This window comes from Pseudorca crassidens, chromosome 14 (assembly GCF_039906515.1).
Source record: "Pseudorca crassidens isolate mPseCra1 chromosome 14, mPseCra1.hap1, whole genome shotgun sequence".
NCBI lineage: Eukaryota > Metazoa > Chordata > Mammalia > Artiodactyla > Delphinidae > Pseudorca > Pseudorca crassidens.
Genome location: NC_090309.1, coordinates 52,742,194 through 52,769,273, shown reverse-complemented (window position 1 = coordinate 52,769,273; position 27,080 = coordinate 52,742,194). Strand labels below are relative to the sequence as shown.

At 36.4% G+C, this 27,080-nt stretch overlaps 1 protein-coding gene across 5 annotated transcripts in view; it reads left to right on the top strand.

Annotated features, from left to right (window-relative positions):
- Positions 1 to 27,080, top strand: part of FOXN2 (forkhead box N2) — a 56,260-nt gene that overhangs the window by 6,469 nt on the left and 22,711 nt on the right. For 4 of the 5 annotated variants that reach the window (XM_067703036.1, XM_067703034.1, XM_067703035.1 and 1 more), the window contains exon 2: positions 23,145 to 23,695. In XM_067703036.1, coding sequence (XP_067559137.1) covers positions 23,159 to 23,695 — 537 coding nt within the window. In that variant the 5' untranslated portion in view covers positions 23,145 to 23,158. Of the gene's footprint in view, positions 1 to 15,597; positions 15,704 to 23,144; positions 23,696 to 27,080 lie in introns of those variants that run through there. The other variant, XM_067703037.1, reaches the window with a different exon arrangement.

The window sequence follows — 27,080 nt, the reverse complement described above, 5'->3', positions numbered from 1 at the left end:
ATTTCATATTCTTTGTACTGTGACCTGAAGTCTTTGAAAAATGGATATTTGCCAGGATGAGATACTTCTTTCCCAGGAAAAAGTAAGGAAGAATACAGGGTAAAGAGAGCAAACTAATATTTATAGAATGCCTATTCTGTGACATGAATGCCACTACTTTATTGTCATAGTGAATTAAGTAAGTGGTGTTATTCCTTGGGATGTAAGGGGGTTAGGTCATTTGTCAGAGATTGCATAAGAAAGTTGGTAGGTGATGGGTCTGCTTGACTTCAAAACCTTATTATTAGTCTTTTACTTTTCTAGTACAGGATGCTGCTATTTTCATTCATTTAAACATTTGCTTACTAAATGTTATGGTCTGCGGTAGAGCATAAAAATGAATGTATTTTTGTTCTGCCTACAAGGATTTATATTCTAGTACAATATTTCTTAAATGGATGATAGAGAATCAATATAGTAAATTGTGACCAACATCTCTTAATACAATCAAATAGAAAATTTCAGTGTGTTGTATGTGGTAAGGGTAAAAGTGCTATTTCATTTTGTTTCCGTTACATATGTAAGTATCATGGATCTCTTATAAAAATATACTTCTTATTGTGGGATAGCATCAAAAGTTTGAAAACTACTGGTCTAGTGGTTGAGTTGGAAAGATAAGCAAATAATTATGAGTAATCAGAAATAGCAAGTAAGTTCTATAATAGGGCTCTAAATAGGATGCTAAGGAAGCATGATTGGAAAAAATTGTATAATTCAAGGAAGGCTCCTAGAGAGATGACTTTGAGTCTCTCTGAAACATGGGGTGGAGAGCCTAAAATACATCTAAAAGCATGAAGAAGTTAAAGAGCATTGTATATTCCGGAAGCTTGGGGTGGTGTGAAATAGGTGCAAACAGGAACCAGATTTTTTATGGAATTTGTAGGCCACCGTACTAAAGATTGTAGATTTTATTAGGCCCATGGTTTTTCTGGAGTCTCATGGCATTCTTTTGCTAAAGAACAGATACATTTGTATATTTGATTCTATCATACAATCTAGAAACAATTTTAGGAATAGAAAATTTGACCATATAACACGTTATGTAGTATAAAATGGTGGGTATGAGCACAACTTTTGATAAAAACAATCACAACCAAAAAAAGATTAAACTGTTTTGAGGCTACGATCAAATGTTCCTTTTCTACTTTTTCTTGCATTTTTGCTATTGCTAGCAGACTAATGGTAGCAGATGCTAAAGTTTGAAGAAAACTTTATAAGAGAAAATTGTTCATTTTTTTCCTTTGAATTGGAAGACAGCCATTATTCAATTTTGAGGACAGTAGGGACCCTCTATTGGAATATTAATATCAGACCCATTCCTGTAAGCCACAGTTTGCAACCTTTACCTACAGCTGTGTTTTGTTTGGCCAGGAATATTTGAAAAAAATTTTTTTGCATATTTGCCAACACTTAAATATTGGTACATTTCACACAAAAATCTAGAGTTCTTTTGTCCCTTGGAAAATTGAACATCGTGGCAGCATTGGTTTCATGGGTTTCATTGGTTTCATGGGTTTCATGGGTTTCATGGGTGAAGCTTATAAGCAGCTGCCCTCTTTTGGCAGTCTCCATAATTCTCTGTTGTCTTACAGAAGACCAGCTTCACTTGTTTGTTGCCTGCCTGGTTCTTGTAAGGCTTTTGAATTGCCTGCTGTGTACTGTTATTTTGTGAAGTGTTTTAAAAGGGGGACTTGGGGTCTTTGAAAGATCATTCTGCCAGTATTGTAGAAGATGGATTGGAGGAATATGAGATGTGTCTGGTTCGAATTTTAATGCAGGTGGGATGCCCTTTTCTTCTTCTGAACCCATATTACTTTGTACCTTTCTCAAAGCACTTACTATATATAGCTTCCTCTTATATGTGTTACATATCTCTTCAACTAAATTGTAAACACCTCATACATAACATGTGCTCAATGAATGTTTGTTGAATTTAATTATATTTATTTTTAAGAAGACCGTGTTTGCTTGTCTCAAAGGTGAGTTTTCTTCGCAGTTTTAGAGTACCTCTTAACTGAAAAAATCTTTTACAAATTTTAAGTATCAGTTGAAATTTATTCTAAGAATAAGTAAATGTCAAACACTTTTAAACTATGTGTTACATGTGAAAAGCAGAACAGGTAGGTTCTATATAATAAGATGGTGGACTTTTAATTCATTGTCCTGTTTACCAAACTTCATGATGAAACACTGTGGGAAACTTGTCTCTCGGTTTGCCGTGTAATTTTTTTAAGTCATTTTGAAGATTATTCCAAGAGCTTTTTGTTACTATGTTTTCTACTGATAGCTAGAAGTTTTAAATTAATACCATTTATGGTTTTTTATTTTCTAAATTTTTAAAATGCTTTTTACTGTAAAATAAAATGTAGATGCAGAAAACCACGCAAGAAATGTGCAGCTTAGTGAATTATTCTAAGGCCAACCCTCATGTAACCATCTTCAAGGTTAAGGAATAGAATTTTGCCAGCCACCTTAGAAGCCCTTTCGAGTGCCTCTTCCAAAACATAACTCCTTCCTTCAAAAACTAACCACTGGGCTTCCCTGGTGGCACAGTGGTTTAGAGTTGGCCTGCCGATGCAGGGGACACGGGTTCGTACCCCGGTCCGGGAAGATCCCACATGCCACGGAGTGGCTGGGCCTGTGAGCCATGGCCACTGAGCCTGCATGTCTGGAGCCTGTGCTCCACAACGGGAGAGGCCACAACAGTGAGAGGCCTGCGTACCGCAAGAAAAAAAAAAAAAAACCTAACCACTATTCTAACTTTTTTGAAAATCCCTTAAGTTTCTTTTTGGTTTTATTACCCAAGTATGTGTCCTTAGACAGTGTGGTTAGCCTGCTTGCACCTTTCCTCTCTCCCTTCCTCTTTATTTCTTTCTGATTAAGTTTTCTTCCTTTTTACCCTTTGTTTCTCTTAAGGCTTTATCTTATATGTTTATTTTTTCTTGTATTCCTTTAAGTCTTCATTTCTGAAGTGGGTTTTTTTTCCTTTTATTTCAGATTCTTTCTTGAGCTCTGTCACTTTATTTTTGAGCTTCTCTTTTTTTTTAATTTTTAAATTTTATTATACAGCAGGTTCTTATTAGTTATCTATTTTATACGTATTAGTGTATACATGTCAATCCCAATCTCCCAATTCATCACACCCCCCCACTTTCCTGAGCTTTTCTAGTTCTGATTTTTTTTTCATGTCTTACATAATTTTTTTAAGCTCTTTTTGAAATAGAAGCTCATTTTTGTCTCTCCTGTGAGCATATCTTTCTGGCATGCTTTCATTGTAGGATATCATTTTATTCCCTGTTTTTTCTTTTATATCTTTATTTTATTTACTTATTTATTTTTACTGTGGTGAGAACATTTAACACGAGATCTACCCTCTTAAAATTTTAAGTGTACAATACAGTATTGTTAACTATAGGAAATGTGTTGTACAGCAGATTTCTAAAACATATTCACCTCGTGAAATGGAAACTTTTACCCATGGAACAACTCCCATTTCCCCCTCTGCCCTGCTTCTCTGCATTTAACTATTTTTCTTTTAATATTTATTTTATTTATTTATTTAGGCTGTACTGGGTCTTGGCTGTAGCACGCAGGATCCTTGTTGCAACATGCAGGCTTCTTCATTTGCGGCATGCGGACTTCTTAGTTGAGGCATGCGGGCTTCTTAGTTATAGCATGAGAACTCTTATTTGCGGCATGCATGCGGAATCTAGTTCCCTGGCCAGGGATCGAACCCAGGCCCCCTGCATTGGGAGCACAGGGTCTTATCCACTGGACCACTGGGGAAGTCCCAAATTTAACTATTTTTGTTTCTCTTTCCTTATTGTAACTTTGTATGATATTCAACCCTCAACACTTTTCATCATTTCTTTTTATGAAACTAGTTTTCTTGAACTTGTAGGAGGAGGCTTGGTTCCGATAGCTCTTTTAACTTCACAGTCCTCTGTTTTTTGTTTTTATCCATCGTTTAAAAAATGGTGGATGGCTTTCAGAGATTTTCTGGCTCTTTCTACTCTGGCACTTATGTCCAGACCCTCTTTCCTTAATCTTGTTTTTCCCTGTCCTGCTCAATTTTGTTTCTATTCCCAGTACTTCCTCTTAAGTCTAGGGTCTGTCTTGGAAGAGAGCCCCAAAGGTCAAGTTTTGAGAGCTCAAAGGGACTAGATTGTTCCATGCCTGTAGGCCTTACTGTAGACCCCTTGCACTTACCCACTTTTGGAATAGCTTCAGCTTCTGTTCACAAACTGTCTCTCAGTACTTTCCAGGGAATACCTTTTGGCTGTTTTGTGCTTCTCTTCTCAAGTTCCTCAGACACCTCATTGCTTCCCTCTATTTTCTCTCACTTAGACACTGATAGAAAATAAGTCTGTGGGCTGTTGGTGGTTTGTTTACGTCCTTGTATTTTGAGGTTTGCAGGGAGACTTTGTTAAATAGTTTTATTGTAGTTATTACCCATGGGTTTGGGGTTTGCTCTATAGCTGCTCTGCCTGTTTTTATGTGAAGATTTGCAAGGAATCAAAAATTTGCTGCCGGGCTTCCCTGGTGGCGCAGTGGTTGAGAGTCCGCCTGCCGATGCAGGGGACATGGTTTCGTGCCCCAGTCCGGGAAGATCTCACGTGCCGCGGAGCGGCTGGGCCCTGAGCCATGGCCGCTGAGCCTGTGCGTCCGGAGCCTGTGCTCTGCAACAGGAGAGGCCACAACAGTGAGAGGCCCATGTACAGCAAAAAATAAAAATAAAAAAATTTTTAAAAATAAAAAAAGAATTTGCTGCCACGACAGCTGCCATCTTCCCAAAATCATCTTCCTGGTAATTTTAATTCAGGGAGTGGTCATGTCTTTTTTTCCTAAAATCTTGACAAAAAACTTTCATTTCTTCTGAAATTATTGCCACTTAATGCCGTCCACTGATTGTATATAGATGTCACAAAATTCTGGACCTGTTGTTTTGCCCTGATTATTTCTTCATAGTTAAGAGAGCCTTTAAGAATCTATTAAAGATCCTTTGGGAAATTGTGAAAGGGTCATGGGATTGTCTTTCTGTTGCACATATACAAGTCAAGTGTTAGTGCTTTGACTTTTAATGCTTTAGCTTTTTCCAATATTCAAAAGCTAACCTACATTGTGTACACCTAGGACCATTCTTAAATCATGGAGAAAAAAATGGGTTTAATAATAAGGATCAGATGCATGAAAGTAAATAATTGCAGTGTGAGACATACCCTTCTAGACATGGATTCTAGTACTGTGGGAACACAGAGTAGGAACTTTCCCCAATGAGTGGGATTGAGTGAGGTGGATTTTATAGTCATAATGGAGGCTTATGAATGGTGTGTCAGTACCTTTAACAACTCATTATCTCTGTTTTTTTCAAACTTTTCCTTTAGTAGTTCTTCATACACGTGGATTAGCATTAGGCTTTCTTTAATTGCAACTTCAAAAGAGCATGTTGTTCAGATGGAATTAAAATAATTAATGTTTAAAAGTTTCCTTTTGTGATAAAACTATTTTCCAAATAGTTCTTAAGTAGAGAACTGAAATTTAGGAAGTGAAAAGATCACAGAGCAGAATGGAACATAGTTGTCTAACATAATATTCTTTACTTGAAAGTTAATGCTCAGTAAATTTTTTTTAATGAATATCATATTTCACCCTTCAACTTTTTGTTCCATATAGTTTGATTAAAATGTCTCCTTTGAAAAAAAAATGTCTCCTTTGTTTAATTGAAAAAACTTATCATGCAGTATAATTTGAGTATAATTTTACCTTTGTGTTTCTTGTCTAGTTAGAGCCAGGTTGTACTTGCTTGAAGTATTCTGCTTAGGTGTGTTGAACCCATTGTTTCCTAGTCTCCTCTGGTTTTTTATTTAGTCTGGATTAAATACTTTATAATATAGAACTTTAGTGTTTATAAAGTGATTTCATGTCAATTGTTTCTTTTGAGCTGTTGACACAAATAACTACTGTAAAAAGAGGACATATAAATGCAATTGGAACATTGTGAGAGAGATTGAAAATCCCTAAGAGAAGTTCAGGTGGGAATTACATGGAGGAGTTGTCATTAAGTGAGGCCTTAAATATTAGGGTTTTGACTGATCGGTGGTAGGAGAGTAGACAATCCTGATGTTTAGAATAGCAGGAGGAAGCATATAAAGAAATGTACAGGAAATATTTGAACAGGTTTGTCTAGTTTGGACTAACTTCATATGGAAGAGCATTAGGTTGAGGATGTATTGATAGATACTGAGTCAGATATATTGATGATAGTATGTAGCTTTTTTGTTGTTATTCTTATGGAGCAATCTAGGTAGGGTGGCAACTAGTATACTAGTGAAGAGCATGAGCTCTGGAGTCACATTATTCCCTGAGCTTATATCCCAGTTGTGCCACTTCATGATTTGTGATGTGGGCACACTGTTTAATCTCTCTGCATCTGTTTCCACATAAAATAGACACTGATAATAGCAGTTGCCTGGTAGAGTTGTTACAAAGATTAAAAGAGTTAATACAAGTAAAACACCAGGTATCAATAAGCATTCAATGAATTTTTTTATGTAAGAAAGTGTTTTTATGTAAGAAAGCTCTCATTTACATAAATTATGTGTACATAATTTATACACACACTCAACACATGTTGAAAATGTACATACAAGTAGGAAAGGTAGGTCTTACCATGTATATATCTACAGGAAAGCTAGTAATATTTGAATTTCAGTTTTGTTTTGTTTTGTTTTGTTTTTGCAGTACGCCGGCCTCTCACTGTCGTGGCCTCTCCCGTTGCGGAGCACAGGCTCCGGACGCGCAGGCTTAGCGGCCATGGCTCACGGGCCCAGCCGCTCCGCAGCATGTGAGATCTTCCCGGACCGGGGCATGAACCCGTGTCCCCTGCATCGGCAGGCAGACTCTCAACCACTGTGCCACCAGGGAAGCCCTGAATTTCAGTTTTTAATAGCACTTAGATTATTGTAGAACAAAAGTTCAACCATCTCAGTTTATAGATGTCACAGTTATGTAGTAGCAGAGCTGGACAATAAATATTTGAGCAGTAAACAAAACAGACAACTGTTTTGTCTGCCATTATGGAGCTTTCAGTCAGTTAGGAAAGATGCGTATTGAGCCATCTCAGGTGTGCCAAATGTTATTAAAAAGTATAGGCAATTATGGAAGAAAAGAACTTGGGGCCCTCTGTAGTCTGGGATGTTAGAGGAAGTCTCTCTTAAGATTTTTAAGCTGAAATACGAATGATAGCCATTAGCCAGGGCTAGGTGAAATGTACATACAAGTAAGAATGAAAAGAAGAATATTTTAGGCAAAGATAGTAGCATTTGTAAAGACCCTGAGGGAGGAGGAGAAAGCATGGCCTATTCAGACATCTCAAGTGGGGAGAACAAGGGAGAGTGGCAAAAGATAAGGCCAGAGATGTTAGACAGGGGCTAAGTTAGGCAGAGTCTCATACACCATGTTAAGGCCTTTGGACTTTGACCTAAGGGTCCCTTTGATGGATTAAGCAAGAAAGGGACATTTTCAGTTTTGCATTTTATAAGATTATGCTATATTATAGAAAACAAATTAGGAGCATCAGGCATAGATGCAGGGGGACTAATTTAGGAAGATATTATCAGAGCCACTGTGTATGTTTGTGCAGAACACAAACCGTAGGGGGTACCATTCATGTAGACTACCATTGTAGTGGTCTAGATGAGAGATGATGTTGACCTGGACTATAGTTGTGACTGCGAAAGTGGAGAAAGATGGGCAGATTTCAGGTTTAATGACTCCAAAATCTATCTCTAGACCAAACCTCTCTCCTGAACTTTAGATCACATATATCCCAAATGCCTACTCTACTTAAGTATCTCACAAGTATCTCAAGCTCAACAGGTCAAAACAAAAAATACACACACACACACACACACACACATCACCACAAACATTGATCTACCTCCAAGAAGAAAAACAGCCATATTCTCTTTCAGTATTCTCTATATAGTATTATCAAATGGAACTAACATCCACTCAGTTGCTGATTCTATCTACTAGTAGTGACAACTAGCTGTAAATAGCTGCAGTTGATATGGCTACTTAGAATTCGGGTTTTATATTCCATGTAAGTTTATTTAGAAACTTGAATGATTATTACAGTTAAGTATTACTACTTTCTAAAATGCTCTGGAGATAGTCTATTTAATAACATATACTTTCTAAAAAGTACATTTATTTATTTATTTTTGGCTGTGTTGGGTCTTCTTTGCTGCAGGTGGGCTTTCTTTAGTTACGGCGAGCGGGGACTTCTGTTGTTGCGGTGGCTTCTTGTTGCAGAGCACGGGCTGTAGGCGCACGGGCTTCAGTAGTTGTGGCACGCAGGCTCAGTAGTTGTGGCTTGCAGGCTGTAGAGCACAGGCTCAGTAGTTGTGGCACACGGGCTTAGTTGCTCCGCGCCATGTGGGATCTTCCTGGACCAGGGCTCGAACCCATGTTCCCTGCATTGGCAGGCAGATTCTCAACCACTGTGCCACCAGGGAAATACCAATAATATATACCTTTAATAATTTTTAGCATAAATATATTTACTTAAGTGTTCATATAGGGTTAGTTTAGTCCTATTTTAAAGAGAACTTAATTCTGTGTTAAGTTAATCATGCTTTTGTATTGTTTTTAGAATTACATATAAAATCAGTATATTAAGTCAACCAGTATACAGTCTTAAGTTTTAATCATGGTTTCCAAATTTGATATGGGGGTTATTAGTAAGGTAAGATATCATTGTCTGCCTTTATTAAATTTATTTTGATCATGAGTGTGCTTTTGAAAGATGCTTATTTTCAGTGGAACAATTCACTGTAGATTTACTGCATGGCTGACTAATTATAGCTTATATTCAAGGCACTGAAAACCATATTACACATAAATAAATTTTGGTGATAAAGAATACCACCTGTTTGTATTCACATGCCAACCAAATTTATCTTTGTACTTTAGGACATTAGATCTGTTGATTTTCAGGTTTCTGTAACTTTGTTCCTCTCAAAATAACTTTTCAAGTACAGTTACAAGGCTATCAAAAAAACAAAGTGCTGGGCTTCCCTGGTGGCGCAGTGGTTGAGAATCTGCTTGCTAATGCAGGGGACACGGGTTCGAGCCCTGGTCTGGGAGGATCCCACATGCTGCGGAGCAACTAGGCCCGTGAGCCACAACTATTGAGCCTGCGTGTCTGGAGCCTGTGCTCGGCAACAAGAGAGGCCGAGACAGTGAGAGGCCCGCGCACCATGATGAAGAGTGGCCCCTGCTTGCCACAACTAGAGAAAGCCCTCACACAGAAATGAAGACCCAACACAGCAAATAAATAAATAAATAAATAAACTTCTACCCCCCCCCCCCAACATCTAAAAAAAAACCCGAAGTGCTTGTTGGCTAACTGGTCACTATATGGTTTGTAGCACAGGTGACATTACTTCTAATTCTAGATGGTAAGAATATTTCTCTCCATTTGTGGTTGGTTTGTTTGTTTTTCTGTACTGTCAGTTTTTTTCAGCCTTTAACGCATTTTGGTTCAGATATGGCATTGATTGTAGTCCCAAAGATTGAGAAGATGGGTTTTCTCAGGTAGATTTACTCTGAAAGCTAGTAAGCGCTTTTTTTCTATCACTATGTTTAGTAACATGTAAGGTAAACTAGTGCTGTGTTTTAGATACTAATAGAAGTTTACAAATTATTTTGTCATGAACTTTTAAAAAACATTTATTAGAAATAGCTATTTTTCTCGACAGAGAAAACAATTTTCACTCAATTTAGATCTCTTATGGTACTATTTTTTGAAACCAGTATTTCTCTGTGTGAAAGGCAGGGTTATGCGCTAGGGATTCATTGTTTAAAAATATATATATATATTTGGTCTTTATATGGAAAATATCATGTTTGTTTACTGGTTAGAAGCAGTCTTTTTTTTTTTAACTTATAAAGCTATTGCTTCATATTAATTTCTCCAAGAAACAAATGAACAGCTGAGACTTTTTTGGCGGGTGGGGGGAGACAAGTGCTGTAACAATGTGTAGGGAACCTCTATATACTGTATACAAGTAGCACAAAATTGTTTAGGTAGACATGGCATTTGAACCATGGTTACACAATGTATTTGGGCAAGTTAACTTAGGAGAAAAGTGGATTCAGTGGAAGATTACCACAACAGATCCCACTCCCCTCCCCAATTTTAGTGTTCTCTGCTTTTAGCACGAGTTGGGGAAAGGTGTTTTCCCCCACTCAATTTTTTTTTTTTTTTTTGTAGTACGCGGGCCTCTCACTGTTGTGGCCTCTCCCATTGCGGAGCACAGGCTCCGGACGCGCAGGCTCAGCGGCCGTGGCTCATGGGCCTAGCCGCTCCACGGGATCTTCCCGGACCGGGGCATGAACCCGTGTCCCCTGCATCGGCAGGTGGACTCTCAACCACTGCGCCACCAGGGAAGACCCCCCCCCCAATTTTATTTCTTTTTTTACCCCTATTTGAAAAACTGTTTCTCTATGAGACAAATCTTTGACCCTTTTGTATTCTGCGTCCTTCCCTCCCTTTCCCTTTCTTGACAGGAAAATGCAGCTGCACACATTTTTTGTTTAGAGACAATGGGTCACATGCTGTGTCACCTAAATCTATGACCAAGAGGCAGTTTTATCCCTAAGAGATCATAATGCTTCAGTTGTCCTGGATACATGACATCATGTAGCATTATAATCAAATATACGTCTTTTTGCAGTAGTATTTTTGGGATTTGAATCTACCCTGTAATCTCAATATTGGATTTTATGCGATGGACAGTATTTATAATAGAGAACCTTAAAACAAAGAATGTATTGTAGGAAAGGTTGTGAGTTCCTTTTATATGGCTTAATTTTCTAACCTCAGGGTTACCAAAGTTATCAGATAATTTGAGTTAATAGAATATCTTTAAAGTTCTAGCATTAAATTTGTTACACAAAGCCTTGCAAATAGTATGTGCTCAATAAGTGTTACACTATTATCACTACCAATGTGATAAATTAACAAGAAAATTGTTTTCCTTATTTAAAAATGAGGAACTCTTAAGATTTTGAAAATAATTAGTATCTGTAAACTGCTAAAATTTTTTTTTTTTTTTTTTTTTTGCGGTACGCGGGCCTCTCGCTGTTGTGGCCTCTCCCGTTGCGGAGCACAGGCTCCGGACGCGCAGGCTCAGCGGCCAAGGCTCACGGGCCCAGCCGCTCCGCGACATGTGGGATCTTCCCGGACCGGGGCACGAACCCGCGTCCCCTGCATCGGCAGGCGGACTCTCAGCCACTGCGCCAGCAGGGAAGCCTGCTAAAATATTTTATGTTGCGCTTATTATAAGCTTATTATACTGCTGAATAAATCTAGGAAATATAGTACTGTGGCTTCCAGTCTTGAGTTATGGTATGTTTTATAATTAATAAAAATGGTTTATTCCTAAGGAGGTGCAGGTGAGGAAAGGAGCGGGAAATTAGATGGAAATTCCTTTTATTATATCGTAAATCTTAATCAGAGACAAAGCTTAAATTACAGTAAAGAATTGAAGTAATTGCCAGGCAGTTCTGATAAAATTCACAAACATTTTCGATTTCTGTGTATGCCTTAACTCTGTAGTAGATTTTTTTTTCCTATGGAAAACATTGTTTAGTCATGTGAGCTAAGTGAATGACAGCCTATTTCCCCTTGCTAGGGTTGTCTTAGCCTGTCAAATGGTTTTTTATATTGGTTACTTTAAAGTGATTGGATGGGAAAGCCACAAATCTGAGAAGGGGCCTACTCTCGGGTTACTCTTTTCACACTTCTAAGATTGTTTAATTTACTGATGACATTAAGTTCTTGGTGAGAGGTAAAATAGCAAGTCAATAGAAATAAAGTTTCCAGATGTCTTAAGACCATGTAAAAAAGCATAATTAGAAATTGTAAATATGTATAATTAAATACAACCAAATATCATACTCATTTGTCACATGCTTCAGGAATTTAGATGTTTAAAGTATTTATAATGAGACTGATTTTAAATAGGAAGCTAGACTAGTAGGGTGAAGACGGTGAGAAACAACTGTATCTGTAGGTCAGATGCTGCCACATAGTTCCAGATTAATCATCCCGTGCTTTAAGTCTTCTTCGGGGCTTCTCAGTACGATTGCTCAAGAGCTGGTTTCAACTTCTTTCCAGTTCTAGTAGAACATAACAGATGGCATGCTTCCTTTTTAGTCCAGTGTAGTAAAATTTTTTTAGAAACAGCAAAATTGATTTTCCTCATTTATCCTTTCTGTGTAATGAGGACAGAAATATTCAATGATTGGCTCAAGGGTGCAGGGAAGAAATAAATTGGAATAAATTTCCTTTGGGATATCAAAAATTAACTATTATTTTATTTTGATGTCTTTTTTCAGTGCTATTTTTCATTTCCTAAAATGAATTCTTAAATAATATTATGGATTAAATCTAAATTTGTAACAATTAAAAAAGTATCTTGCAAACAATAACTTACGGATTTAGGGTTCTTAAGAACTATGATATAGGTAAGATAAAAACGTAATTAAAGTTGAAAAGTATAACATGAAATTCAATAATATAATTTGAAAAGCACTTTTTAAAAGTATTAAACACAGTAGAACTGAATTAATTGCAATTATTTCTTATTTGCTATGGATTTATATTACTAAGGTATACATTAAAAAACTTTTATGTTCATGAGAATTGCTGGACTGAGAGCCTGATTTTTTTGGGTTGTTAAATTTTATATACATGAGTCTATTTTTAAGGTACTATAGATGTTATCCTGAAATTTACAGTGTAAGTAATATAAGTAATATCTTAAAGAAATTATTTTGAATATTTTAACTTGGTAAGAATTCGGTAGATTCATGATAGATTCTGAACTAGTCAGATACAAATAAATATAACTATATATGTAGATATTTATATTCCTGTCCTGTTTTGATTATAACATTATATTTGCCACTGTATCTTTTTGTTATTGAGAATGTCATTACTAGTGAAAACTCAACATATTTTATTTCAGAGGTAATGTAGTTATTTTTTTTATATAAATTCTTTTGTTAGAATGTTAGCATTAGGCAGCTGTTAATAAATGAACTTAAAATCTTTTGGGGCCATTAATAACAAAAAACTAAAAAAAGTTCTGAAAGTTTATATGGTTTAAATGCTTTTAGATTATTAAACTAGAAAGATTTGAAGAAAGGTTCTGTCATGTGGTATGATTGGTAAAAGACTGACATACATAAAGTTCATGGAAACAGAATAAGGAAGTGAAAGTCGCATCATAAAGAAAATGATGAAACTGTTATTGCAGCACTCTTCTGAGAAGTCCTAATTTCTGCCTCACCAGAGGGTGTCACTGGTCATAAAGGAGGCCCATCCTTAATACTAGAATTTTTTTTTAATTTCTTCAAAACACAAAGTATAGTTACTGATTTTATACCCTCTTTTTTTTGTATTCGAGAGATATAACATATATAAATCTACTACTTTAGGAAGAAAGCTAATAATAATTTTAAAATTAATAACAGTAATAATAATTACCATCTCTATAGCTAGTATTTATTGTGTACTTACTCTCTACGTTTGTTCTGAGTCCTTTATATTTATTCTCATTTAATTTGTACTAACAATCTTATGAAAGTAGGTACTGTTAGAATTCTTCGTTGATAGGTCTTACAGCCTGTTGAATGGCAGACCTGGAATTTGAACCCAGGCAATATCTCTTCACAGCTCATGCTCTTTAACCCTCTGCTTCAGTGCCACCAGATGTGATTCTAATGTCAATAATAATGATTTAGATTTCACTTTTATGACTTTATAATATGAAATTGCCTTATCTTTCACAATTTTAACTTCAAATGTACTGCCTCCCCAACCTTCTGTTTAGTACCTTCTAGTATTACATATATATATTCCTTTCTCAAGGAAGAAGCCTTTCATTTTATAGTTGTACACTGTTTTACCATAGAATCTAACACCTATGACAACGGAGCCATGAGTGTAGTAGGAGTAAAAGGTTTCTTCTTGAAGCATCTTAGAAAAGGACAAGGAGAGATTATTCTGAATAGTGTATCTCTTATACTTTGCTTTTTCTATCTTTTATCCACATTACCAGATGTAGAGATATTATAATCATAATCCAATATAGCTTATATGTTAGTTTTGGAATATATTTTAAATTCCTATATACATTTAGATACTTCAGACATTTTAGAATTTATAATATAATACATTTCCTGGTTGTCAGGAAATTGCTTATTCTGTATCCTCAACTATTAAACTACAAGTAGACAAAAAGGGGTTCCTAAGTATTTGGGGAAAAAAATTACAAAGTTGATGCATTAAATTCATGCACCTTAAGGTGCATTATCATATCTTATATGAAATTCTAATGAAATTTATCTGGATTTCCAGTCTATAGCAGATAATGCTTCTATAATTGTATTTCCATGTTTTAGAAATCCAAAGTGCTCCGAAAGCCAAAAGTTTTCTCTTAACTCATGTAGTGTTAAAACATGATCTGAACTGATATAAGACTATTGATGGTCTTTATTTACTCCCTTCTTACTGTGAATATACATTTTTCTGCAGAAACATTAACATTTTTATTATGGGGTCCTGCCTCAGACCTCACTGACACACTGTATAACATATCACATGTGCATTGTAGTCCCTTTCTAACATCCAGAATATTCTGAATTCTGAAATATATCTGCCCTCAAGGATTTTAAGTAAGGGGTCATATACCTGTATAATCAGGTACAGTGACTACAGTACAACTGAGGACTAGGATATAGAACTAGGAAGATTAATCCAGTAACTCAAGCATAGCAAATGTGAGACCTTTGAGTGTGAAGCAGTATTTGTAATTGGAATAATATATGGATCCCTTTTAAAGAAAATAATTATATATCCCATTTTTAGAATCACTGACTTTAGTTTCTGAAGTAAGTTTATTTTTAAGTCTTTCGTTTTTTTCTTTATATTGTTATTGAAATGAAAACACAAAATGAAAATTTGCAAAACTTGTGGCCCCCAGAGTTTATCCATGGCACACACTTATTGAGAAACACTGAGAAAGTGGCAAATAGTCCTATATACTTGAGCAATCCCTATAAGTATTATTCTTTACCAAATCTTTGTTTATAATAGCCTGAATCATAGTTAAGGGATTAAAATACCTTTCCTATATTTAAAGTATGATTTTTTAAAGGGATGAGAAGAAGTAACCTCTTGAAAAAAAAAATGTACTCACAATTTTTGATTACCACCTTTCACCTCCAAGGAAATGTCTTCTACCTACTGCCAGTTGGGAATCACTGTCATAACAAGCAACTCTTAGTGATAGGAGTAAGTGAAATTCCTCAAGTGTGTGGAGGCAGAAGAAACTTAAGAACCAGTGCTCTAAAATACGGTGTAATGTAAGTTAGAGAAGAACCAGTGCTCTAAAATATGGGATAATGTTCTTTAGAGATATTGCCATCAGAAACTAATGTAAACATCCGTTTCCAGAGGCATGGGGAACTAAGTACCTGGACTAGTCTTTCTGCTGAAAACAACCTAAAATGCTGGACAAAATGCATCAGTGCTGTGGCACAAAAGTAAAGAATATTTAGACTGAACACTAATTGGAAACCCAGTGAGGTAAGCTGAGTACTGAAGCTGGCTATTGCCTTGAGGGTATTTACCAAATCAAGTGAGCTTCTGTTTTCCTGGCCTTTTGGGGGCTCAGGGATCAGGAAGCAAAGCCCAGAGCCACCAGAGTAAAACATTTAGCAGTCTTCTCCAGTAATAACCCTTTTTCCATAGGGGTATATACCTTCTAGGTGTAAGAGTGATCTAGAAATTCTTTCCCAACAAAGAAAATGATCTTTCTATAATATTGCTGCTAACAGGAAAAATAAAAAAATCTCTACTGAAAATTTGTTACCACAAACCAGCCCTCACACTGGTTTGCAGCCTGAATTCACACTAGACCTCAAGCTAAGAATTTTATTTTATTTTTTGTTTGTTTTGTTTTGTTTTAATATTTATTTATTTTTGGCTACTTTGGGTCTTCGTTGCAGCATGGGGGATCCTTCGTTGCGGCGAGCAGGCTTCTCTCTAATTGTGGCACGTGGGTTCCAGAGCACATGGACTCTGTAGTTGCAGCACACAGGCTCTCTAGTTGTGGCACACAGGCTTAGTTGCCCCGTGGTATATGGGATCTTAGTTCCCTGACCAGGGATTGAACCCGCATCCCCTGCATTGGAAGGCGGATTCTTAACCACTGGACCACCAGGGAAGTCCCCTCTGCCCTATTCTTTTCTCTCTTTGCTTTTCTTACCTTTTTCCACTTCCTCACTTTCTATACTTCGCATTTGAATTCTGTTATAAGAATTTTAAATGATCCTGGATTGTTACTACTCCCGGGGGCCTGACAGAAGCAGCACAAATCATCATTGTCAAAGAATTCCTGTTGGTAAAGTTATAATGAAAATGAGTTGCTTAAAATAAAAATTTACAAGCCATCTAAGGAAACAGGGCACAATGTAAGAGAATCAGTAGAATCAGACCTACAAATGGTTCACATCTTGGAATTATCAGGTGTAAAATATAAAATAATTATATTTAATATGTTCAATGAAAGCTTAAAAATGAGGAAAAGAGCAAACAAACATTTTGTAGAAGAATCAGAAGTTCTAGAAATGAAAATATACAGTAACTGAAATTAGAATTCAAGGAATAGGTAAAAGCAAACAGACCCCATTGAAGAAAAAATGATACAATAAAAGATAAACGTGGGACTTCCCTGGTGATGCAGTGGTTAAGAATCCACCTGCCAGTGCAGGGGACATGGGTTTGAACCCTGGTCTGGGAAGATCCCACATGCTGTGGAGCAACTAAGCTCATGCGCCACAACTGCTTAGCCTGCACTCTAGAGCCCACGAGCCACAACTACTGAAGCCTGCGTGCCTATAGCCCGTGTTCCACAATAAGAGAAGCCACTGCAATGAGAAGCCTGTGCACCGCAACTAAGAGTAGCCCCTGCTCGCTGCAACAAGAGAAAGCCTGCACAGCAACGAGGACCCAACGCAGCCAAAAATAAAATAAATAAGTAAATAAATTTAAATGAATTTAAATAAATAAATTTAAATAAATAAACATTCCGATTACATCATTTTAAAAAAAAGATAAACCTGAAGAGATTCAGAATGCAGTACAGAGAGACAATAAAGTGGAAAATATAAAAGAGGTTAATAAAGGGGAAATTTTTAAGAGAAAACACAGAACACTTTCAAAGGGTTATCAGGTTTCAATAACAATAATGGAAATAGAGATCATGAAATGATGTACTCAGTGAAAATAAATCTAGAAGCTGTGACCTGCTCTAGTTCAACCCAGAATTCTATAGCTAGCAAAAAATAACTTTCAAGAACAAGGGCAAAATAAAGACATGCTCAGAGAAATCCGAAAGTTCACTAGCAGACCACTTTTTTTTTAACTGAAGTATAGTTGATTTACAGTGTTGTGTTAATTTCTCCTTTTTAGCAAAGTGATTCAGTTACATGTATTCTTTTTCATATTCTTTTCCATTATGGTTTATCACAGGATATTGAATATAGTTCCCTGTGCTATATAGTAGGACCTTGTTGTTTATCCATTCTGTATATAATACTTTGCCTCTGCTAACCCCAAACTCCCACTCCATCGCTCCCCCATCCCCCTAGCAGACCATTTTAAGTAGAAGGAAAGTGGTCATTGAAAGTCTGAGATTCAAAAAGGAATGATGATCAAAGACAGTGGTAAGTGTATGTTAATAAAGTGTAAGTTAATTTTTTAAAAACTGTATAAACAATAATAATAGTGTCTTATGGGATTAAAAAAACTGAAATAGCAGTTGTTTTAGTTATTTACTAATTGTCAGTTTATTTTATAAACTGGGGAGAGGTGATTGGAGCTAGTATCCAAAAGATCTTTTTGTTACTCAGGAGAAGATTAAAAGTAACTTTGGATTTTGATGAGTATGTGTGATAAAAATGTTATGGTAATGGGCTTCCCTGGTGGCGCATTGGTTGAGAGTCCGCCTGCCGATGCAGGGGACACGGATTCGTGCCCCGGTCCGGGAAGATCCCACATGCCGCAGAGCGACTGGGCCCGTGAGCCATGGCCGTTGAGCCTGCGTGTCCGGAGCCTGTGCTCCGCAACGGAAGAGGAAGACTTGATAAGTAATGGTAAATGTTTCATTTCGCCATGAATGTTTAGAAGTTTTAATTGTATGCAACTAATAACCAAAACCACAAATAAAGCAAAAATTAATAGAACTACCAGGAAAAATTGATAAATTTCACCAGTATAGTGGGAGATTGTAATATATCTTCCTCATTAATTGGTAAAGAGAGCAGACCAAAAAAAAAAAAAATCAGGAATATAGAAAACTTAATGTAATTAACAAGCATGATCTAACGGACATATATTGCACCCAGTCACTGTGGAAACATCAGCTGAATCATCATGAAAATCAACCACATACTGGACCATCTAGTAAGTTTCAACAGATTTCAAAGGATTCATATCCTATAGATCAATTCATTTAAGTTAGAAATCAGTAAGAAGAAAAATCACATGGAAATTAAGATATATTCTTCTAAATAACTCATGTATGAAAGAAGAAATGTTAATGGAGCTTGGACTGCCCTTTGTCTGGGAGATGTTAGGTCATCCCTCAATTTTGTTTGTGGCAAACACAACCCTGAGAAATGGCCCACATAAAGACCTTTCAGTCTTGGCATACCTGGTGAGAATGTTAGAGATGCTAAGGGCCAATGATGAATTGGTTCTTCCAGCAGGAAAGAGAAAATTTTTAACAAATAATGCTGGAACAGATGTGTATCCATATGTAAAAAAATGAAATTGAGTAAAAAATACATACATAACTTTTTTTATGAATTGAAGACCTAATGTGAAAGGTAAAAACTATAATACATTTAGAAGACAGTATGGGATAAAGGCTCTATGAATTTGGTGTACAGAAGGAATTTTTTTTTTTTTAATAAATTTTATTTATTTATTTTTGGCTGTGTTGGGTCTTCGTTGCTGCGTGTGGGCTTTCTCTAGTTGCGGTGAGCGGGGGCTACTATTCGTTGCAGTGCGCGGGCTTCTCATCGCGGTGGCTTCTCTTGTTGCGGAGCATGGGCTCTAGGCATGCAGGCTTCAGTAGTTGTGGCACGTGGGCTGAGTAGTTATGGCTCGTGGGCTCTAGAGCTCAGGCTCAGTAGTTGTGGTGCAGGGGCTTAGTTGTTCCGTGGCATGTGGGATCTTCCCGGACCAGTGCTTGAACCCGTGTCCCCTGCACTGGCAGGCGGATTCTTAACCACTGCGCCACCAAGGAAGTCCCCAGAAGGAATTCTTAAATGAGAAACAAACTATGGTAACCATAAAGAAAAGGGTTAATCCACCCTATTAAAGTTAAGAACTTTTTCATTAATAGGCAACTAATAAAAAGACAAGCCACCTAAATAGGGAAAGATATTTGCATCACATATAAGGATTGGTATCCAAACAATACAAATGACTTCAACAGACACTTAATAGAAGAGGGAATCTAAATGGCAAATATATATATATATATATGTTTGCCATATATATATACTTGACTTTTATGTTTCTTTTGTATATGAAGAGATATTCAACCCCATTACTTATATGGGAGATGCAAATTAAACCACAAGGAGTTACAATTTCATAGTCATCAGGTTGGCAAAAAAAATTTTTTTGATGAGTACATGGAGCAAACAAAATACACATACAATCCTGGTAGCAATTTGTCATTATCAGTTAAAATTGAAGAAAAGAATACTCTGTGACCCAATAAGTCCACTCCTTCACATATATTCTGCTTTTAGAATTTCAGAAAATTTATTTACAGTTGTGTTCCAAGGGATATGAACAAGGATGTCCATAACAATACTACTTGTAATAGCCCCAAACATAAACATAAATAAATGTTTTTAAGAGTATAATAAATTGTGGTATGTTCATAAAGTAGAATATAAGTCATCTGTAAAAAGAATGAATTACTGCTGCAATAATGTTAATGAATTTGGTGGGGGGAAAAACAAGTTTCAGTACAACTCAGTACAACAATTTTACATGATGTGTGAAAAACTTAGAGGGCTAAATAATATAATATTTAAGGATTCTAACTATAAAGGAAAAATTTGCTTAATCTGATACAATCAATTAAAAATGTGGATAAATTAAGTCATAAAATCTATGTGGTTTTAACCAACATTTTGTGTTTAGGAGGTTCCTTAGTTATTTCGGGTTAAAAAAAGGTATCACTGTGACACCTCTAATACCTTGTAATTTGGCACCTTGTACCTTAGATGACACTGAAAATTCTCTGCCTTAGTTTCCCTTCTCTTACTTACTCTCTGTCAAGCATTTCCTCTCAGACCAGTGTTAATACAAACCTAAGCAAAAGTGCTCTCCCTCTAACCTTTTGAGAAGGGATGTGAGAATTCCAATATGGAATCTTATTATGTTTTTCTTGCCCTGGAGTTGAGTGTCATTGTAGCATTGAACATAATATGCAGACATGCAATTCTCTGTTGGACAGCTGTGGAGATGCATGAGCTGCATAGCTGTGGGAAAAAATGGTGCATTTTAATCCTGAGCTGTCTTCTCAAGATGCTGCCATGGCCGTCATACAGTGAAGCTCTAGACAGGGGCTCCAGAGTGATTGTACTGGGTTTATTTGAACTCTCCACTTCGAAAATTCTCCTTGTGAGAGGTAATTCTGTCCTTCCCTGAAATGTAGATTTGGAGTCTTAACACAAATGTGTACTTTGCTAAATCGTCTTGTACCTTTACATGCCTTTTTTTGGTACCAATGTCTTGGTTTTGGAAATCTATTTGTAGTGGATGTATTCATTATTTGGGTTATGTTATTTATACACCTAAGAAATTAGGATACATTTTCATATCCCACATTTTATTTTCTAGGCCTATTTTCTAGTGCCTATTTTGAGTGACATTTATTATGTGTAACAGTTAAATTTGGTTTGTTGAAGTATTGTTCTTAAAAGATTACTAAAAGGAAGTGTTATCAATACATCAGTAGCCCAGATTTCCTTTTATTTCTTTACTTATTTTGCTTTGTGAAGCAAACTTCCATGCACATTATTAATTATCTGCTATCGAATGCTTTCAGTTCATTTTAAGAAGTAGTTTCATAAAAATTTAAAACTAAAAGTTTTCTTGATTTTGGTGTAAAATATACAGACCTTTCTGTTGTAATGTTACATATTATGTATTTCTGAGAACACTGAAATTGTGCAGAGCTGATGGGTCGCACCCAAAACATGCAAAGCTTTGTAATCAGAACACTAATAAAAATAAGTCTTAATAAGAATACTAGAATATTTAAAAAGGTATATTAACTCTGTTACATATAAAGAAATACTACAGTTGACTTAAGGTTAAAAAACAAGAGATGAAGGTAGCCTGGTGGAAGGGTGTGCAAGGAAGGGTTGAAGCTACAGGGTTATGGAGGCCAGAGTGAAATGCATAAAGATTTGCAGAGAAGACTTCATTAAGTATTTTCAAGACAATGCGTGTGACCAGGCTGTGCCAAGAGGAAGAACATGGGTTGAATGAGAATTGCGTACAGTACTGTATTTTCAGCAGCTTGCTGCTTTCCACTGTGTTAGCTTGTTTGGGGTTCAGCTCTTATTATTTAGTAGTGCAGAGACATAGGCTGGGAAAAATCATGTACAAACCAGTGTGACTTTCACATTGTACTAAAATCTTTCCCCTACTTACCAGTGAACTAATTTGTGTTACAGAAAAGCTTAATAACAAAATAAACTGTACTAAGAATGAGAGGTGGCTTCTGTTTTTGACTAGAGGTCTTTGATCAGTCTGTGACCTTTTTGTGATTTTGTTTCTTGTGAAATGGAAATACTACAACTAAAAAATAGTCTAACACAGTCTTTTCCCCCTTGAGTATATTGTTTTAACTTTAAACTATAAAAATAATAAACACCTTAAAGAAAAACCGGATAACATAACAGAAAAAAATTACCAAGTTACTAATATAAGGCACTGTTAGCTTTTTGTATATTTCCTACTTTTTCACCAGTTTTTAATAAGCTTTTTTGTTTACTTCACCATCTTCAAGACAGTCATTTTTAACGACTACTAAATATTAAATAGATGTGCTTTTACTTAGCTATTTCTCTATAATAAAATATGTAAGCTGGGGCTTCCCTGGTGGCGCAGTGGTTGAGAGTCCGTCCGCCGATGCAAGGGACACGGGTTCGTGCCCCGGTCCGGGAAGATCCCACATGCCGCGGAGCGGCTGGGCCCGTGAGCCATGGCCGCTGAGCCTGCGCGTCCGGAGCCTGTGCTTCGCGACGGGAGAGGCCACAACAGTGAGAGGCCTGCGTACCGCAAAAAAAAAAATACTGGAATTTACAAATAAATAATAAATTTATAGTAAATATAATTTTGCTAGTAACGAATTTAGTTTGTTACTAAGGAATGTTATCTTTTTAGTATGATATACTATAATAATATTCGAAATTATTTATGGTAAGTATTTCAGATTTGAGGAAAGGGTTTATTTGGAATTATTATTTGAGCTTTATTTTAAATTTGGTTATTGTTTGTATTGAGCCATATGTATGACTGTTAATTACAGTGAAGTCATAGATCCATAAGATGAATAAATTATAGTTTTATAATTCAAAGAAATAATTGTTCATTTTTAATAACAGCAAACATTATTAGGCAGTTACTAAAGCCTAGGGACTTTAATAAGTATTCAAAATACATTATTTAATTCTGTTAATATCACCTGTACATATTGTGCTATAGTGCTGCATTTTATTTGTAGTCATTTCAAATAACATGAAATAAGTTCTGTTCCTTGTATAGTAACCTTTAGCATCTTTGTTATACAAATATTGTGCTTAAATATTATGTGGGATATTGATTGCAAAATTTCTCTGATTTGGGGATATTTAAATATGTTTCCTTCTTCCATGAGTTTACGAATCTTAAGTATTACATTGACTGATAATTGTTTCTTTTGTTGCAGAACTGTAGGAGTAAATGGGTCCAATAATTGGAATGACTCCAGAAAAGAGAGCTGAAACTCCAGGAGCTGAAAAGGTTGCAGGATTAAGCCAGATTTACAAAATGGGAAGCTTGCCTGAAGCTGTTGATGCTGCCAGGCCAAAGGCCACTCTAGTGAACAGTGAGTCAGCAGATGATGAACTCACAAACTTGAACTGGCTTCACGAAAGTACTAATCTCCTAACAAACTTCAGCTTTGGAAGTGAGGGTCTTCCAATTGTTAGTCCATTGTATGACATAGAGGGAGATGATGTGCCATCCTTAGGACCGTCGTGCTATCAGAACCCAGAAAAAAAATCAGCAACTTCAAAACCCCCGTACTCCTTTAGTCTTCTCATTTATATGGCTATTGAACAGTCTCCAAATAAATGTTTGCCTGTCAAAGAAATTTATAGCTGGATACTGAACCGCTTCCCATATTTTGCAACCGCACCAACAGGCTGGAAGAATTCTGTTCGACATAATCTGTCCCTGAATAAATGTTTTCAGAAAGTGGAAAGAAGCCATGGCAAGGTCAGTGTTTATGAACATTGCTATATTTAGGGAGGTGGGGGAGAATTAACATGGAGATCGTAACATATGAGGAAATCAAAGGAAGACAAAAAATAGTCAATCAGATTACTTCAGCTTGAGGTTAATTATATTCACCATTTGCTTTCATTTGAGAAGTTTTAAAATTTCTTCAGTATTGATATAAACCTAGAATTATTTTCAGTCTACTATAGGTACATAAATTAGGGTTTATTTATTATTATTTTCTCTCTTTTTTAAACATTTTTAATAATTGAAGTATAGTTAATTTACAGTGTTGTGTTAGTTTCAGGTGTACAGCAAAGTGATTCAGTTATGATTAGTTTTTTTAATGTTCTAACTTTCTATTCTTAGTTTCTGTAATGTTCTTGTCACTGTATTTATGTATTATTCTTATTTATTCACCGTGACCATCTCTGCCTTATAACTGGAGTGTGCATCATTTACATTAATGTAACTGATATGGTTGGATTTAAATCTGTCATTACATTATTTTTTTTCTATTTGCTGTATCTGTTCTTTTTTCCTTTTCTCCACTTTTCCTGCCTTTTTGTCAATTGAGTATTTTTTTATGATTCAGTTTTATCTCTTCTATTGGCTTACTAGCTATTCTTTTTTTTTTAACTTGTTGCTATACAGTTTTCAGTATATATTTTTAATTTATCACAGTCTACCTTCAAATAATTTTAATTCACTTATTATCTGGCCTTTTACAGAAAAAGTTGACTAATCCTGATGCCCTATCTGGATCAATTCCTTTTTCCCAAGAAGTTGATTTTAACATTTCTTATAGTTTGGGTCTACTAGCAATGAAGTATTTTTTTAACCTTTTTGTGGAGGATGGGTATGGAATTCTAGGTTGACAGGTTTTTTTTAAGTACTTTAAAGACTTTACTCTCTTCTGGCTTGCATAGTTTCTGAAGAGAGGTCTGTTATGATTCTTATCTTTGTTGTTCTGTTTGTAATTTTTTTTCTTACTATCTGTCTTCAAGATTTTTCTCTTTATCACTACTTTTTAGCAGTTTGACTATGATGTGCCTAGGTGTGTTTTTCTTTATTTTTATCCTGCATTGGTTTCTCAGAGGTTCTTGGATCTGTGGTTTGTTGTCATTCATTAAACTTAGAATTTTTTTTCTTCATTATCTCTTCAGATATTTCTTGTGGTTCACCATCTACTTCTGGGCTCCAAGTAAAAATATATTAGACCATTTGCTATTGTCTCACCTCTTGGTTGCTCTGTCCCTCTTCCTACTCTTTTCTTTCTTTGTTTCAGTTTGGATAATTTCTATTGATCCTTCTATAGTTTGTGGGGGTTTTTTTGAATATTTGAATTTTATTTATTTTATTTTTTATACAGCAGGTTCTTATTAGTTATCTATTTTATACATGTTAGTGTATATATGTCAGTCCCAATCTCCCGATCTTTCTGTAGTTTTATTCTTTCCTCTATTGTGTTCATTCTGCTGATTAGCCTGATAAAGTTGTCTTCATATTTTTTAAGTATTTTCATTTGCCTTTTAAAAAATAATCGCCATATTTTTGTTAAAATTTCCTGCTAGATCTTTAAGCATATTAATCATAGTTATAGTGTTTGTCTGGTAACTTCAATATCTGGTCCATCTCTGGGTCTGGTTTTGTTGATTGTTTTATCTCCTGCTTTTGTGTGTTGCATAATTTTGGATTAAGTGGCAGCCATTGCTTGTTAAAGAATGGTAGAGACTGAGGTAAATAATATTTCGATCCAGAAATAGATATTCCTCTACTTCTGTCACATTGTTAGTATGAACAGGTATTGGTCAATCTAGTAAATAATTGAGCTGGGTTTGGGTTTTGTGGTTGTCATAGTTACCTTCAGTGTACCATAGTCTTCACATTCCTACAGAGATGGACTGTTGACACTTTGTACTTAGTGTGCGGCCTGCAATGTCAGGTGATGTTTCTCAGCATTTCTGCTCCAACTCCATCTTTCAGTTTGTGACACATTTAGAGGTGAGAGGAGTTGAATATTTCTCTCTGTACTCTTGCCCCTTCCTTAGCAATAGATTGCTCTTGCTTATTACTTGGTGCAAAGTTCTTAGTGTGAACAGGGTGGGTTTCTTGGTTCTTCTGCTCCAGTTTTAGTCTTAATCAGACTCTGTACACCTGTGCCTCAAGAGTGGGACTTTCCTTGTCTCCTCCACGAGTGGACAGTCTCTCCCATTTACTCAGAGTGGAGTCTAGAGCTGCACTCATCAATAGCCAATTACCTACATATGGCTAGTGGTTGGCATATTGGATAGCACAAAATAGGATATTTCTGTCATTGTATAAATTCCTACTGGACAGCACTGTTCCAGCACTCAGGCCAATTTCTTTCTCATTCCCATCATGGTGGGTAGATGTTGCCTAATATCAGTGGGAAGTTCTAGGTTCAAGTGAGTGACCATTTCCCAGCAGCAGCAGATCTCTGCTTTGTATCTTTGAAGGATTTGGGCATGAACAGATTTCCTGCCCTTCCAATGGCATGTAGTATTGAATACATTGCCTAGTGTCAGTAAAATGTGAAGATAGCTGGGTTTTGTACTTTTCTCCCAACAGCAGCCATCCTTTCCCGGGGACTGGGGTGAGGAGTATACTTTGCCTCTTTCTCAATGGCAGACTGCTTTTGCTTGGTATGGAGCTTTGTCCAGGGTTTAGGCAGGTTTTGTGCCTCTGCCACAGTGACACCTGATCTCACCTTATGCTCATTCAGGGCCTGGAGCATGAATGGGCTTTGCCTGATATCTTTGCTCCAACCTCAGACCGTGGTAGGTTCTGCACATCTATCTCCATCTCCAAGGGTGTCTTCCTTCGGTCTCCTGCCTGCCTACAGTTCTGAGTATTTTTTTTTCTTGCCTTTTATTGTGACTACCACTTCCTCCATGGCCTACCAAATGTGAAACTGTTCATATGTTTTGTCTCTCCTCACAGGACCTGTCATACTTCAAAATTCAATTATTTCTGTTGTCTTGCAGCCTTAGATCTCAGATAGGCTCATAAAAAATTATGGTTATGTAGGCTATTTTGTTTTTTTAAAAAATTAATTTTTTTATAATTTAGTTTTGGGTGTGTTGGGTCTTCATTGCTACACATGGTCTTTCTCTAGTTGCAGCAAGCGGGGGCTACTCTTCATTGCAGTGCGCAGGCTTCTCATTGTGGTGGCTTCTCTTGTTGTGGAGCATGGGCTCTAGGCCTGCGGACTTCAGTAGTTGTGGCACACCGGCTCAGTAGCTGTGGCTCGCGGACTCTAGAACACAGGCTCAGTAGTTGTGGCGCACGGGCTTAGTTGCTCCGCGGCATGGGGATCTTCCTGGTCCAGGCTCGAACCCATATCCCCTGCATTGGCAGG